The sequence below is a fragment of the Geotrypetes seraphini genome, chromosome 3 (genome assembly GCF_902459505.1).
Source record: "Geotrypetes seraphini chromosome 3, aGeoSer1.1, whole genome shotgun sequence".
NCBI classification, from domain to species: Eukaryota; Metazoa; Chordata; class Amphibia; order Gymnophiona; family Dermophiidae; genus Geotrypetes; species Geotrypetes seraphini.
This window is the reverse complement of record NC_047086.1, coordinates 64,856,005-64,872,261: the sequence shown is the minus strand read 5'-3', so window position 1 is coordinate 64,872,261 and position 16,257 is coordinate 64,856,005. Positions and strand designations below refer to the sequence as shown.

The 16,257-nt window shown below is 42.5% G+C and overlaps 1 protein-coding gene across 2 annotated transcripts in view; it reads left to right on the top strand.

Moving 5' to 3' along the window:
- The window catches only part of ZNF451 (zinc finger protein 451), a 173,239-nt gene that overhangs the window by 42,886 nt on the left and 114,096 nt on the right, over positions 1-16,257 (top strand). For both annotated transcript variants that reach the window (XM_033936433.1, XM_033936434.1), the window contains exons 5-6: positions 25-169; positions 8,581-8,707. In XM_033936433.1, the coding sequence (XP_033792324.1) occupies positions 25-169; positions 8,581-8,707 (272 nt within the window). The remainder of the gene's footprint in view (positions 1-24; positions 170-8,580; positions 8,708-16,257) is intronic.

Here is a 16,257-nt window from a genome sequence, read left to right as displayed (position 1 = left end):
TTTTTTCTGGTTTTTGTCCTCTAGAGCTCGTATTGGGCACAATTAATTCAAGATTCAAAGTGTTACCTAAAAAAAAACAGTGGCCAGTTGGCAGTCTCATCCTATGTCCTGTCATGCACTGCAATAGGAAGTTTGATAATAAATCTCTTCTATTTGGTCACCTACAGAGGTGAGTATATTCTAAAGAAGCAATAAGGACCATTTTGCCTTTTGTTGCAATAAATCAGTCTGATATGTCACTGCATTTGATCCTCTGGTTACATCCTGATTGTTTTTCTTAAAGATACTAATTGGGTGGTATGATGTATTTGCCACTGTAGAACATGCATGTAGTTTGATTTGTCTGGGACTTTTTTTCATTATAATAGTAATGCTGTGGAACTCCACGGTGCAACTTCAGCTGCTCCTAGTTTCTGCACTAGTGCTTTTAACTTTCCACCCTTAAAGGAGTCCTTTTTTATAAACAGCTAATAAAACTAAGATTCCGCAAGGAGGAAGAATGATGAGCGATGCAGAAAACATTTTTGGTTTTCTTCCATGAGTTTTCATAGTTTAACATTTTGACTTGCCTCGGGCAGCCGACAGCCGCTGTGGCCGACATCCACCTCAGGGGGGGGGGAGGGAGAGAGAGAGCTTTGCGCGCATGCGCACTCCTACCTGCGGTGCCCTACAGCTCACGAAAAATGGGCTCACGCAGGTGAGAGTGCGCATACACGGCTTAGCGTTTTATTAGATGGAGTTTTGATTAAGTGAATAGTCTTTCAGTCAATGCTAAGTTGCTGTGAAAAAAGGAAAGGTTTTGCACAGTGTTTTGTATTGTATTAAAAACTTTGGCGACAGTGCTCAAAGCCGAAAAAATTTTTGTCCTCCTGTTTTACTGTATTGGCTATTTTGTTTTCTTCCATTTACATCTTTGCTTTTCTGACTACATTACCAACTTCTCTTTGCTTTTCTTATTATTGTTGCCTTTGTTCCTCTTTCTGTGATTTTTGGAACTTATGATGGTTAACCTTTTTTCTTCTTACCTTTTCTGCTACTGCTCTTTAGAACAAAAGTGGCCTCCTTTTTCTTTCTTTTATTTGCTTTCCTAACAAATTTTGTGGCTCTTAAAATAGCTCTTTAAGTTTTTTACTTGACTTTTTTATTTTCCTCAGATGTTCACATCCAGCTAACAGCTCCTTGAGGTATTCCCCTATCTTGACAAAGTTTGGTTCTTTGAAGCCTATAACCTTCACTTTTGAACAAACCCTCTTCATGCATGTTTTCAATATTGAACTACACTATCCAGTGATCATTGGATGTCAAATGATCACCCATTATTACGTCAGAAATTTTGTGGCTATTCGTAACAGCTAGGTCCTGTATGGTTCTATCATATGTGGGTTTCATTACCAACTACTGAATGTTCTCCTTTAGTGAATCTAGGATCTCCCTACTTTATTCTACATTGTCTGGCATATTGAAAACACCTTTCAGTAGTACTTCATCTTTCATACTATATTGTGAATGTCTTCAATAAAATCTGCTAATCCACAATAAATAACGTACTGTGCATAGAATGATATAGAATATCAAATCCCTGAAATACCTAAACTAATTCAAAACACTTCTGGAGAAAACAGATCTCAAAGCATTAGCTCCCAGAGCACAAAGCCTGGAACTCCGATTGTCTTGTCTGTTCCCTTCTCCTCTATTGCCATCTCCTAACTCTGTGTCTTCTGCCTTGCTGTGCTGCATGCCTGGAACAGCCTGCCTGACTCAGTACATTAGGCTTAGTCTCTGGCTGTATTCAAATCCTCTGTTTAAATTAGGTCCTGTAAACTTAAAATTTTTTTTTATACAGATGAAGTCGTTTCAGACCAGCCTTGTGAAAGCACACATACTTTACATGTTAAATCTACCTGGGGCCCTCCGGGCACAGTTGACCCACACATTCAAACTTTTGAAGACCTGATACTGCGGGATATTGGCAGTTTAGAGAGGGCTCCTCCCCCCACCCGGTTCAACTTATCTAGACAACAACATCTAGCAGTTTTGTCTTTAGCCACAGATACAAGTATTGTGATACATCCTGCTGATAAGGGAGGGGGTGTGGTCATCCAAGATTCTCATGATTATGTTATGGAAGCACATCGCCAGCTTAGTGACTCTACATACTATGAGCTTTTACAACAGGACCCCACGCAATCCATACTCGACATCATTTCTCATCTACTGGTACAAGCCTTAGAAATGGGAGTAATTACAGATAGGGAATTTAGATTTTTGAGTTGTAAACATCCACGGATACCTGTCATCTACTTTGTTCCAAAGATTCACAAATCTTTGTCCAACCCTCCAGGCAGACCGATTGTATCCGGTATCGGATCCCTTCTTGAACCCTTATCAGCTTTTGTAGATTTTTTTCTTAAAGAAAGGGTTCCACTGGCTCCCTCTTACATTTTGGACTCTACCAGCATGATCCAGTTTTTGTCATCATTTCAGAACATAACCAAGGATGCCATTTTACTTATCTTTGACATAACTGCGTTGTATACCAACATTCCCCAACGTGAAGCTATTGAAGTCATTCGAGCAGAATTACAATCTCAAGACCTATCTGAATCCAGAATTCAGTTTTTGCTGGATGTAGCGCATGTGGCACTTAGCATGAACTATTTTCAATTTGACCAGGATTTTTATAAACAGATCAAAGGCACTGCTATGGGGTCAAAAATGGCCCCTTCCATAGCATGCCTGTATGTGTCTCAATTTGAACAACGGTTTCTATATCCATCTGATTTTTGGCAGTATTTTTTGTTCTGGAGGAGATATATTGATGATGTGTTCGCTGTGTGGACTGGCACAGTGTCCGACCTGTTGGCATTTTGTGATTGGCTTAACAGTTGTGATCCTAACCTTCAGTTTACTATGACTAAGGATTGTCACCAGGTTTCCTTTCTAGACATCAATATTATTTTGCATCAAGGCAGTTTCTAGACATCTATCTACCGCAAACCCACTGATAGGAACAACTTACTTCAATATGACAGTTTTCAACCCAAACATTTAAGGAACAACATACCTACTGGACAATTTTTACGTCTTAGGAGAATATGTGCACAGGGCGGAGGAAGTAAGGCACAGATTCTTATTAAAAGGATATCCACCAGCAGTACTCAAGAAAGCCTACAAGAGAGGCTTATATGCCAATCGTTCTTTGCTACTAAAGTCACAATCTAAACCTGAATCTTGTCCATTAGTTTGTGTTATACCATACTCTATTCATGCTTTCCAAATTAAGAAAATTATTAAACAACACTGGTCCATCATGCAGTATCATGAAGCCTTTCATGAGGTCCCCAGGTTTGCTTTCTCTAAATCTTTGAATCTCAAACAGAAATTCACTCATTCTCAGTTTCTAAGTCAGCCTTTCCAACAATCCCCACGGGGACAACATTCTCCGTGTGGACGCTGTAAAATATGTCGATATAGTGTTACTGTTCAACAAATGTCATTTTTGCCTCATCTGAAGTACACGCAGCGAAGTACTAATTGCAATTCTCATCATGTAGTGTATGCCATATCATGTCCGTGCCAGCTCGTGTATGTGGGGTGCACCACCCGTAGTTTGAAACTCCGCATTGGGGAACATATAAGTCGCATTCGGACAGGGGTACAGGAAGCCCCCCTGGTGCAGCATTGGCAACAGGTTAATCACACTTTGGAAGATCTTACATTTACAGTGTTGGACTACATATCTTGCCCCAGGGGTGGTGACATTGCCGTATGTTGTGGAGGAGAGAACAAAAATGGATTTTCAACTTAAACACCCTCCACCCGAATGGCCTCAACAATGAGATCGAGTGGGCAGCATTCCTCTGATCACGTCTGGCTCCTTTTTACAGCTTCCCATCTGTAGAAAATTTTTTTCATGCTTCTGCAATGTGAATCTATGACGTCATTACGTTCTTACGCTCGGTTTTTCCCCTCCCGCTCCGGTTTAAAAATCGGAGCGGGTGCCGGCGTTCTCCGTTGCACGGAACTTCTTCAATTTTTGACTGGTACGTATCTCCTTTGTGCTCCTTCCAGTCTTGTCAGTTATTAATGCTTAAACACCTTGCACAGTTACAGTAGCCTTTTGAGTTTCAGCGCTCGTTCCTGGTGCATTTTTCTTTTCTTTTGTTTTTGCATTTCAGATCACAGTTAGAGAATTTATACATGGTGTGACTCTTTTGCAAAAATTTTCATTCTCAGTTGGCGGGCTCTCCTGAAGCAGACGCCGAAACGGGGCCGCGTCGGGACCCTGAGAAGCTGTATTTTGCATACAAGTGAAGTACACTTTCACACCTCTAGTGACAACCTGAACGCAATTACCTTTTGAACTCTTTAAAAACTTTATTCAAAGTTACATATACAATTTTCAATTATTTTATACCTTCATGAGTCGGATCCGTTTTTACTAAATAATCATGCTATGATTGGATGAAAAACTCTTATCCCAAGAGGGGGTAACCTCCCCCTCTTCAGAGTTATATATCTCTGAGCTAAGTTAAAGTATAGCGGGTCCTTCTCGTATGTTGGTTTAATTTACCTGAGTCAGTCTTTTCAATTACAGCCAAGTTTCTTTTCTGACTCCTTTTGTTACATTGTCCCTGTCTTATTGGAAACATGTATTCAAATCCAAGCTTAAAACGGACTTCCTCAAAGCGGCGTTTAAGATCTAACCTTACCAACTTGCAGAGCTCAAACAATCTGTTTGCCATTTCCTCTGTAATTCCATACCTAAACATACATAGATTCACCCTTTGTCTTGTATGTTTGTCATAATTAGATTGTAAGCTCTTTTGAGCAGGGACCGTACGGCGCTGCAAGCGTTTTGTAACACTATAGAAATAACAATTAGTGGTAGTAATAGAGCTACTACTTATCACAGGTCTCAATAAAACGCCACATCAACATTATATCTCTTCATTTTAACGTTTGCTTCCATGTAATGCTTCTATTTTGTTCCATTCATCTTTCAAACTGTAGAAAAATAAGCAGCAGTTGTTCCTATTTAATTACTTCTTCAAAACAAGAGTTGTACGTTTAAAGCGTGTGAAAAATCCCCATCAATAAGAAGGCAGCAATGTGAAAACCAAGGCAAAATACTTACCTTGAAAAAAGTCCCAATTCAGACCTTGGGACAGCACAAACTATTCAGTTGTAATTCAATTTCTTTACTTTATGTGATCCAAACATTCAAAAACAGTCTAAAACTATTCAGTCCCAACAGCGGAACCAGTTTCACTTGTCTTCCAAGCTGCATGGGAAATCTGCCTTTCTTGGTATTCATGGATGTTTCTAGGTGTTCAGTACCTTTTGGATTTCAGATAAAAGTATTTGGTCTATTGATGTGTTCCAGTAAGACATAAGAATAGCTATACTGGGTCAGACCAATGGTCCATCTAGCCCAGTATCTCGTCTTTACAGGGGCCAATCTAGGTCACAAGTACCTGGCAAAAACCCAAACCGTAGCAACATTCCATGCTACTGATCACACAGCAAGCAGAGGCTTCCCCTATGTCTGTCTCAATAATAGACTACAGCCTTTTCCTCCAAGAACTTTTCCAAACCCTTTCTAAAACCAGCTACATTAACTGCTCTCGTCACATACCTGGCAACATGTTCCAGAGCTTAACTATTCGCTGAATGAAGAAACATTTCCTTCTGTTGATTTTAAAAGTATAAGAACATAAGAATTGCTGTTGCTGGGTCAGACCAGTGGTCCATCGTGCCCAACAGTCCGCTCCTGCGGCAGCCCTTAGGTCAAAGACCAGTGCCCCGAGTCTAGCTTTACCTGCGTACAATTTGGTTCAGCAGGAACTTGTCTTGAATCCTTGGAGGGTGTTTTTTCCCCTATAACAGCCTCCAGAAGAGCATTCCAGTTTTCTACCAATCTCTGGGTGAAGAAGAACTTCCTTATGTTTGTGTGGAATCTATCCCCTTTTAACTTTATAATAATAATAATAATAATAGTTTATTTTTATATACCGCCATACCCATGCGAGTTCAAGGCGGTTTACATTGAGTTACATTAGGGTCTGCTTAGACAGGCAGATTTACAATTATTTGTCAGAATTACAGATTTGTTATTTGAAGTACAGAATAACAGAGTTTCAATTATTTATCAGCTTTATTTGAACTAGACAGAGGATGCGGAAAGAGGGGGAAAAAGGGGGGAAGGCCTCATAAGGGGGCCGGATTGGGGAGAAATTGTCAGGGGGGGTACAGTTTGGGTCTTGTTTGCGGAATAGGTAAGTTTTAAGTGATTTTCTGAAGCTGAGGTAAGTGGGGGCCTCTAGTATCATTTGTGCTAGCCATGGGTTCAGCTTGGCAGCTTGGAAGGCGAAAGTTCTATCAAGGAATCTTTTGAAGTGACAAAGTTTGGGTGAGGGGAAGGCGAACAGCTGAATACGACGGGATTTCTTGTTGGTGCGGTAGAGGTTGAAGTGAGGGTTGATGTAACTTGGTGAGGAACCATTTACCGCCCCTTTAGAGAGTGTCCTCTTGTTCTCCTTACCTTGGAGAGGGTGAACAACCTGTCTTTATCTACCAAGTCTATTCCCTTCATTATCTTGAATGTTTCGATCATGTCACCTCTGTTTCCTCTTTTCAAGAGAGAAGAGGCCCGGTTTCTCTAATCTCTCACTGTACGACAACTCCTCCAGCCCCTTAACCATTTTAGTCGCTCTTCTCTGGACCCTTTCGAGTAGTACTGTGTCCTTCAAGTACGGCGACCAGTGCTGGACGCAGTATTCCAGGTGGGGGGCGTACCATGGCCCGGTTTAGTGGCATGATAACCTTCTCTGATCTGTTCGTGATCCCCTTCTTAATCATTCCTAGCATCCTGTTTGCCCTTTTTGCCGCTGCCGCACATTACGTGGACGGCTTCATCGACTTGTATTGAGTGTCCCTTAGTTTTTATCATTTTTGATGGAGTTAAAAATGATCCATTTGTACCTTGTACTTTATCCACTTGTTCTACGCTACTCAGGATTATGTAGACTTTCAGTCTTATCTCCCCTCAGTCATATCTTTTCCAAGTTGAAGAGCCCTAACCTCTTTAGCCTTTTCTCATACGAGAGGTATTCCATCCCCTTTATCATCTTGGTCGCTCTTTGAACCTTTTTTAATTCTGCTATATCTTTTTTGAGATACTGCAACCAGAATTGAATGTAGTTCTCTAGGTGAGGTCACACCATGGAGTGATACAGAGGCATTATAATATTCTTAGTCTTATTTACCATCCCTTTTCTAATAATTCCTAGCATCTTGTTTGCTTTTTTGGCCACCACTACACTTTGGGCAGAAGGTTTCAGTGTATTATCTTCAGATCTTTTTGTTAAGTGCTGACCCCCAAGGTGGACCCTAGCATTTGGAACTATGATTTGGATTATTCTTCCCAATGTGCATAACTTTGCATTTGCATTAAATTTCATCTGCCATTTGGATGCCCATTCTTCCAATTTCCTATGGTCTTTCTGCAATTTTTCAGTCTGCATATGTTTTTACAGCTTTGAACAGTTTGGTGTCATCTGCAAATGTAATGACCTCGTTCCAGTTTCCAGATCATGGCATTATCTATGGTGTCAGTTCCATCTGAGCTAAGGAGATGATTGCCTTGGCCCATTCCATTAAAGGTTACAGGTCTGTGGGGTTAGCAGTCCCACTCATGAGGTCATGAGTCCACATAGACTGTGTTTTCCAGAGGAGAATGGCAAGGCACTTCCTAGTCTCTATTGCCTTCCTGTTTTAAGCATGTCCATGCAGGTAGCCAAAGGCATTGGACATAGAAGTCCTGGGAACTGTCGTAGCTTGTTCTCCCTTGGTCTGGGTAGAGCTTGTATAAGTCCTACTTGACTAAATTGGTTGGGCATGTACGAAGAAAATGAAATTTAAGCTTCCCTATTTATTTTTCTTAGTCCTACCAGGCCGGTTCAGAGCCTACTCAGGGAAGCCATGGAGAGAAGTGTCTGACAGTCAAGTTCAGAAAACTTAGTGAGTGGGTTGTTCTGGTGGTAGTTGGACTGCTCATATCCTCAGAATAGAGTATTTATTTTTTCTATTTGGTTAATGACCACAGAGAGAGGTGTTTGATTGTATCTGGGGGGGTTTTGGTGGTGGTTTGAAAACAATTGCCTTAGCTTTGACGTATAATACTTAACAGGAGGAGTGAAGTCAGCTTAGAAACCTTGTTTTTTCTGCTGGTAGGAGGACAATAACCCACTTGTTTAGATTGGTTTGGCAGTCAGAAGAAAAGTAAATGAAACAGGTAAGTTTTTTTTGTTTTTTGTTTTTTTTTAAGTGTCATCTTTTTTGAGAATAGAGGAAGCAAATAAATGTAATGGGGCAGTGAACTGAAGGTGGGAAGATCTAGTATAGATCAAATTGCTGTTAGCTTAGAATATAACAAGAGATTTTAAAACCATAACTATGAACCTTAGAAAACCAAGTGGATTTGAGCAGATTGACCTGAACATTTAAGTACAATACATTGATAGACATCAGATTAGCTCTTAAAAACTGTTTAAAATTCTGCTGTTTTTATCTCGATAGGTTTGACCATTCTCCGTGTGACCCTGCAATAATGCTTCATGGGGCGCCTACTAATTGCTATGCTTGTATTGTATGCTTCAAAAGATTTATAACTCTACAACAATACAGTGATCACCTTTTAATTAAGGTAAGACTTTACATAACCATACATACTCATTTCAAGAACATAAGGGCTTTTTATATCTGATAACTGCAGCTAATTTTGTACATACTAGTCTTTGTCAGTACGGTTTTACAGGTAAGTACATTGTGACATGCAAATTCATACTCAGCGGAGACTTAGAGGAGACATGATAGAAACCTTCAAGATCCTGAAGGGCATAGAAAAAGTAGACAGGGACAGATTTTTCAAATTAAGGACCACCACATGTACAAGGGGGCACTCGGAGAAATTGAAAGGGGACAGGTTTAGAACAAACGATAGGAAGTTCTTTTTCACTCAGAGGGTGGTGGATACATGGAACGTGCTTCCAGAAGCTGTTGTAGACAAGAAAACATTAAATGGTTTCAAAGAAAGTTTGGATAGATTCCTAGAAGAAAAAGGGATTGAAGGGTATAGATAGGTATAGACCACTACTCAGGCGATGGGCCTGATGGGCCGCCGTGGGAGCGGACCGCTGGGCAGGATGGACCTATGGTCTGCCTCAGCGGAGGCAACTTCTTATGTTCTTAAGACTGCTTTGAAAATGTGGGTGCCTTGTAATGTTTAATATATTTTGACCCCTGTGGTATAAAGAGGATGGTTACTGTTGCGGGGTAAATTCTTTTCAGCTCAATAAAAACTTTGAAGGCTTTTGTTTCTATGGAGACTTGTTTGCCATTCTTTAGACTGCTAGGTTTGTATACTATATACTACATATATGTAGTACTTTTATAAAGACACTAGTCTTTAAGCCTGTTACATTAACGGGTGCTAGAATAGATGTGTCTGTCTGTCTGTGTTTCTTTATCTCTCTCTCCTTGGCCGCTGTCTGTGTCCTTCTGTCTTCTCCCCCCCTCCCGAGCAAAGCTGTCTGCCCCCAGCACACACCTTCCCCCAAAGAAGCCCCCTTTCCCTCTCCCTAACTGTCTCTTCATGGCCCTCTTCTGTCTTCCCCCCCAGAGCAAAGCTGTCTGTCCCCAGCACACCTCCCCCCCCAAAGCAGCCTCCTTTCCCTCTCCCTATCTCTCCATGGCCCCTTCTGTCTCCCCCAGCACACCCCTCCCCCCAAAGCAGCCTCCTTTCCCTCTCCCTGTCTCTCCATGGCCCCTTCTGTCTTCCCCCCAGAGCAAAGCTGTCTGTCCCCAGCACACCTCCCCCCCCAAAGCAGCCCCCTTTCGTGAATACAGTTATGTGTCATCAACGTTGTGTTTCTGGTTTTAAAGAATCTTGTTTACCAATCTACCACTAACAGAAAAAAAATAAATAAATAAAAGCATTGCACCATGAGTACTAAAGAAAGTTAATAAGAGCAATCCCGAGATGGCTCTGTTCCCATGAACTGAGCAGTGGGAAAACCCTGGAGCGGCGGGGCTCCTTTGTGCGTTCCCTTTGGCTGAAGCCCTCAGGAGAAGACAATGAGCATTCAGTGCACAGCAATCTTATTAACTTTCTTTAGAATGGCCCTTAAGCAACAAAGTTCATGATCTGAAGCAACAAAGTTCATGATCTGAAGCAACAAAGTTCATGATCTAAGCAACAAAGTTCATGATCTGCAAGCCCTGATGTTAGAGGCAGACCTAGATATTGTCACTATCACAGAGACATGGTTCAGTGAATCACATGGATGGGATGCAAACATACCGGGATATAATCTTTTTAGGAAGGACAGAGATGGTCAAAAAGGTGGAGGAGTAGCTCTCTATGTAAAGATCAATATCCAAGCGACCAAATGCAAGGGACCTGGGGAGAGGAAGAAGCGATATGGATTGCTCTGAAAAGAGAAGATGGAACGTCTATCTATGTGGGTGTAGTCTACAGACCTCCGACTCAATCGCAGCAAATTGATAAGGATCTGATTGTGGATATCCAAAAGTTTGGAAGGAAAGAGGAGGTTCTGCTGTTGGGAGATTTCAACCTGCCGGATGCGGACTGGAATGTTCTGTCTGCGGAATCAGAAAGAAGTAGGGAGATAGTGGATGCCTTTCAAGAGGCTCTGCTCAGACAAATGGTGACGGAACCCACAAGGGAAAAAGCGATATTGGATCTGATCCTCACAAATGGAGAGAGTATCTCTAATGTTCGAGTGGGTGCTCACCTGGGAAGTAGCGATCATCAAACGGTTTGGTTTGATATAACGGCTAAAGTGGAGAGCGGCCACACGATACTTAAAGTCCTAGATTTCAAACGTACGGACTTTAATGCAATGGGAGAGTACCTGAAGAAAGAGCTGTTAGGATGGGAGGACATAAGAGAAGTGGAAAGACAGTAGAAGGAAGAAGGTGTTGATGCCCCTGTACAAGTCATTGGTAAAGCCCCACTTGGAGTATTGTGTCCAGTTTTGGAGACCATATCTGGCAAAGGACGTAAGAAGAATTGAGGCGGTCCAGAGGAGGGCGACGTAAATGATAGGAGGCTTGCGCCAGAAGACGTATGAGGAGAGACTGGAAGCCCTGAATATGTATACCTTAGAGGAAAGGAGAGACAGGGGAGACATGATTCAGACGTTCAAATACTTGAAGGTTATTAATGTAGAACAAAATCTTTTCCAGAGGAAAGGAAAATGTAAAACCAGAGGACATAATTTGAGGTTGAGGGGTGGTAGATTCAGGGGCAATGTTGGGAATTCTACTTTACGGAGAGGGTAGTGGATGCCTGGAATGCGCCTCCCCGAGAGAGATGGTGGAGAGTTAAAACTCGTGACTGAGTTCAAAGAAGCGTGGGATGAACACAGAGGATTTAGAATCAGAAAATAATATTAAATATTGAACTAAGGCCAGTACTGGGCAGACTTGCACGGTCTGTGTCTGTGTATGGCCGTTTTGGTGGGGGATGGGCTGGGGAGGGTTTCAATGGCTGGGGAGGGTGTAGATGGGCTGGAGTAAGTCTTAACAGACGATTTCGGCAGTTGGAACCGAAGCACAGTACGGGTAAAGCTTTTGGATTTTCTTGCCCAGAAATAGCTAAGAAGAAAATGTAACAAATTTTAAATTGAATCAGGTTGGGCAGACTGGATGGACCATTCGGGTCTTTATCTGACCGTCATCTACTATGTTACTATGTTCCCCTTCTGGCCTGCTCCTCTTCAAAGCAGCCTGCGATCATGGTGGCTGGCTTTAGCGAACCTCGCAGGCGCTCTCCAACTCGGAGCACGTTCTTTCTGACGTGATTCCGTGCGTCAGAGGGAACGTGCTATGAGGTTGGAGAGTGCCCTGCGAGGTTTCTTTAAAGCCGGCCACGATCGCAGGCTGCTCTGAAGAGGAGGATCAGCGGCAGCGGCGAGTGATGAGGCGGGAGGTGTGTTCCTGCCGAGGACGCAGGCAGGGAGAGAGCTTGCCCTGCGCTTCCAAATGGTGAGTGAGGGCGGGAGGGAGGGAGTGGCCAGTAATGTTTCCCTGCCGCCGGGTTCTAAAATGGAACACGGCCACGGATCACACACCACAGCAGCTGTTTTAACAGCGCTTGTGCCGGTAAGCTTTTTATTATATGGGATGCTTAGGATAATTTTATAATATGGTGCAGTAGAAGTTGATTATTAAATGTGATGTTTTTGAGGTTCCAAATGTTTTGAAGTGAGCTCTGGTTATGTATGTATGATACTAATTACGAATGACTTGCTGATGGATTTGCAGAAAGAAACCAGTTTGCTACTGATGCAGAAAAAATTGAAACTTTTATTTTTTTAATTTGGATTGTGGTGTAGATTTTTATCCTTTGAAGACAAGCAGACTACATTTCCTTTAGCTCATAATGTTAGAGCTATGGCTGAATCAGTGGCCTGTGAGAAATTTGCAGAGCTACAAATATGGTCCTCGGTCCACATATTCAGATGTCAAAAGTGTTTGGAACTCAAGACTACAAAACCTTCTGAACTCCTTTTCTCATAGTATTTGGCTCTGTCCAAAAATTAAAACCTTTTGGCCAGACATACAGAATTACTTACAGTGTCTATTTGGATACATCCTTCCCTGTCATTTGGAAGGCATCGTTTTCCTTCAGGGGCCATATGGGGAGAAAGTCTTCAGGAGATAGCTTGCTTCTGAACAAAAGTTATATCCTGGGGAAAAAGTGCATTCTTAACCACTGGTTGCAAGATTCCCCACCTACCATATGGTGCTGGAGGAACAAATTTCACACTTTGATATTAGGGGAATCTATCTGCACACTTCTCCAGGAACCGGAGCAAAATCTTTCTTTCCATGTGGTCTTCCATCTGTCCACTCTTTCCCCACATTGAGGAGTCAAATATTAAACAGACTGCAGAGGGCAGTGCTTCCGGTGTTACCAGAAGTTTATTTGCTGAGGGGAGGGGGTGTCAAGGGGGTGGGGGACACTCTGTAGGGGTATTGTTCTGATAGTTGAATTCGGATCATAAGTACCAAGACTTGGATTCTCTTTTGTGCAGCCATTGGCCGTGATGGTTTGATTTGTATACGTAAAACTTTTGAAAAACCTGTACCTGTTTTGTATGCTTTTGTAGTTGTTTTCTTGAATAAACTGTGTTTTTTTTTAAAGATATTTCTGTTGTTCCAAAATTATAGGGCCTTGCTTGTTGCAAGATCGATAGTAGTTATTCCTCATTTTTCATTATAAGATTAATTTAGCCTGATTGTGTTTTTTAAAAAACAAATAGTTATTTAGTTGTAGTAGGTGTTCTCCAAAGACATCAGGATACATTCTTATATACCCTCCCTCCTTCCTTTTAATGTTGAATTGTATAAATTGATACACACTCAACTGGCTACTTCCTGTGTGACAGCAGCAGACAGAAAGATGCACCCATTGGGCTCTGTGAGATGACATCTCTCATATAAAACTATGTATCTTGTTATCCTTGGAGAACACCTTCTACAGATAAGTTGCTTTGTTTTTTATATGGGCACTGTAGTAGGAGGGTGAGGATACTATGTCTGTGGTATAGAAGTTTTATTTGGATAGTGGGTGGTGTTCGTATTGCAGTCCTGTAATTTTGTATGTAAATTTATTGTATGCGGTTTTATTGTAAACAGCTTTGAGTTTTTCATATACTGCAGTGTATAAATTCTTGTTAGTAAATTAGCTAATTAACAGCTTCCACATGGATGAATGTGATAGCAATCAAGTTACACCAACTTTAAACAAAGAAGTATCACTATTTCATGGTACATTGGACCTCAGAAGTGCTACCACACAGCTTATCTAGTCTTCATGTCCGTACCAGCTAATAAGCTGTACAATCTTTCCTCTCCCTTGAAGATCTATACTTGGCCCATGTTTTCTTTTTAAAAATTTTTTTTATTTATGTGTGTATTTGCATGTCATTTAAGCAATACACACTAGAAAACAGAACATGGGAAAAGTACCTATAAGCTGAATCAAGGGGAAAATATCATCTATTAGTCCACCATTATAAATGGGAGAGGCCACAGGCAAAAAAACCAACATCTTTAGAGAGCAATTTGACAGGAATGACAAATTAAACTACTAAACCCTGTAGCTAGAATGTATCTTCCCATTAGCTTGCTGCTTTTTTTATTATTTATAACTGGTCTTTAAGCCCGTTACATTAACGGGTGCTAGAATAGATGTGTGTGTCTGATCTTTCTTTCTCTCTCTCTCTCCTTGGCCGCTTTCTGTCTGTCTTTTTCTTTCTTTCTGTCTCTCTTTCCTCGGCTGTCCACCACCACCCCTTGCCTGCTCCCCCTGTCCAGCAGTAGCCCTTCTCCCTTCCTTGTACCTCACCCGTGTCCAGCAGCACCCCTTCCCCTGCTCCCACCTGTCCAGCAGTAGGCCTCTTCCTTCGTTTGACCTCCCCCCCACTGTCCAGCAGCAGCACCTCTTCCACTGCTCCCCCTGTCCAGCAGTAGGCCTCTCAAACCGCCACTTCCACTCAAATGACCTGCATGTGCACGCCAGCTGGCACAAGCCGACGTACATGCCTCAAGCTGCTCGTGCGCCTGCAAATAGAATACGGCACAGAAGGGACACAGCACGCTGTCACAGGATCACAGTTCCCTAGTGCGCATTGCACGCTTAGGGTTATTATAGAGGATTTTACAGTCATCCCAAGCAAAATCCCCATGTCAGAAAAAGTTAATATTAAAAACAAAAGTAAAAAATATAATCTACTGTTCCTTAGACCAGTGTTATTCAACCTTTTTACACCTATGGACCGGTGGAAATAAAAGAATTATTTTGTAGACGGGCAAACTACTAAGACTGAAATAAAAAACCCTGTTTCCGCTCAGTCACCGCAAACCATCTGATCCCATTCACACAAGCCTCAGTTATGATTTTATATTGGACATATTATATTAAAATATAAAAAGAAATAATATTCTGTACAATTGTCATTTTATAAATACAAATAATACAGACAAGGATCAACAAAACCCCCTGTCTCCTCTCCCCTACTGACTCAATTAGGGGCACTGGTCTTTGACCTAAGGGCCGCCACGGGAGCAGACTGCTGGGCACAATGGACCACTGGTCTGACTCAGAAGCGGAAATTCTTGTTCTTATATCCCCTCTACTATCAGGAAAACTGAATAAGCCAAATTATTACAGAATGCTACACAGAAATATCATGCTAACTGACAGGAACAGTGTTAGGGGAATGCAACTAGGGCAACTACCCCCTGGTCAGAGAGAGCTCTAAGCCAACTGGAAGCTAAGGAAGCACTACCTGGGCTTTGCAGTAGAGAGCAGCACGGGAACAGGGACGACAGGAATCCCGCAGGATCCGCGGGTTCCCCTTCAGGTCATGGGGATCCCGTGGGGACGCCCCATAGGGTCGCGGGGATCCCGTGGGAATGCCTCCTAGGGTTGCGGGGATCCTGCAGGGTTCGATACAACTTGAGCCGCGAGGCTCGTCTTCTTTTTCCTACCTGCCCTGCCGCAGCACACATAGCCGAGCGGAAGTCTTCCCCAATGTCAGCACTGAAGTCGGAGGGAGGGCTTAAGTAAAGCCCTCCCTCCGATGTCAGCGCTGACATCGGGGAAGACTTCCGCTCGGCTATGTGTGCTGGGGTAGTGCAGGCAGGAAATAGAAGACGAGCCTCGTGGCTCGAGCTCCATTTGGCTGAGAAAGTTGCTGGTAATTTGCTTGCAGATGTGGGCTGGGAGGCAAACGCGGAACACAAAAGGGGGAGAGTGTGTTTTTGGACACAAGGTATGAACTTGGGAAAATGGATGGAGGAAGGGAGGGAAAGAGATGGTTGTGTACACAGAAATGGAAGGAAGGAGAATTTTTGGTCATAGGGAGGGAGTGAGATACAGATGAGAGGGAGAAATATTGTGGTGGAAAGGGAACACTGGGACAGATTGAAATGGATGCAAGAGGGAGGAATGTTGGACATAGTGGTGAAGAGAATGGAGGGAGAGATGTGGCATGGTGCTGGAGAGGGATGATAGAAGGAGAAATGTTGGGCATGGGGCTGGTGGGCAGGCATGAAAGATGAGAAAGGGATAAATGCTGGACAATGGTAGGAACCAATGGACAGCAACAGAAGAATTTACAGAAGATGGGAAAGCGGAAAAAAGAAACTGGGACCGACTTT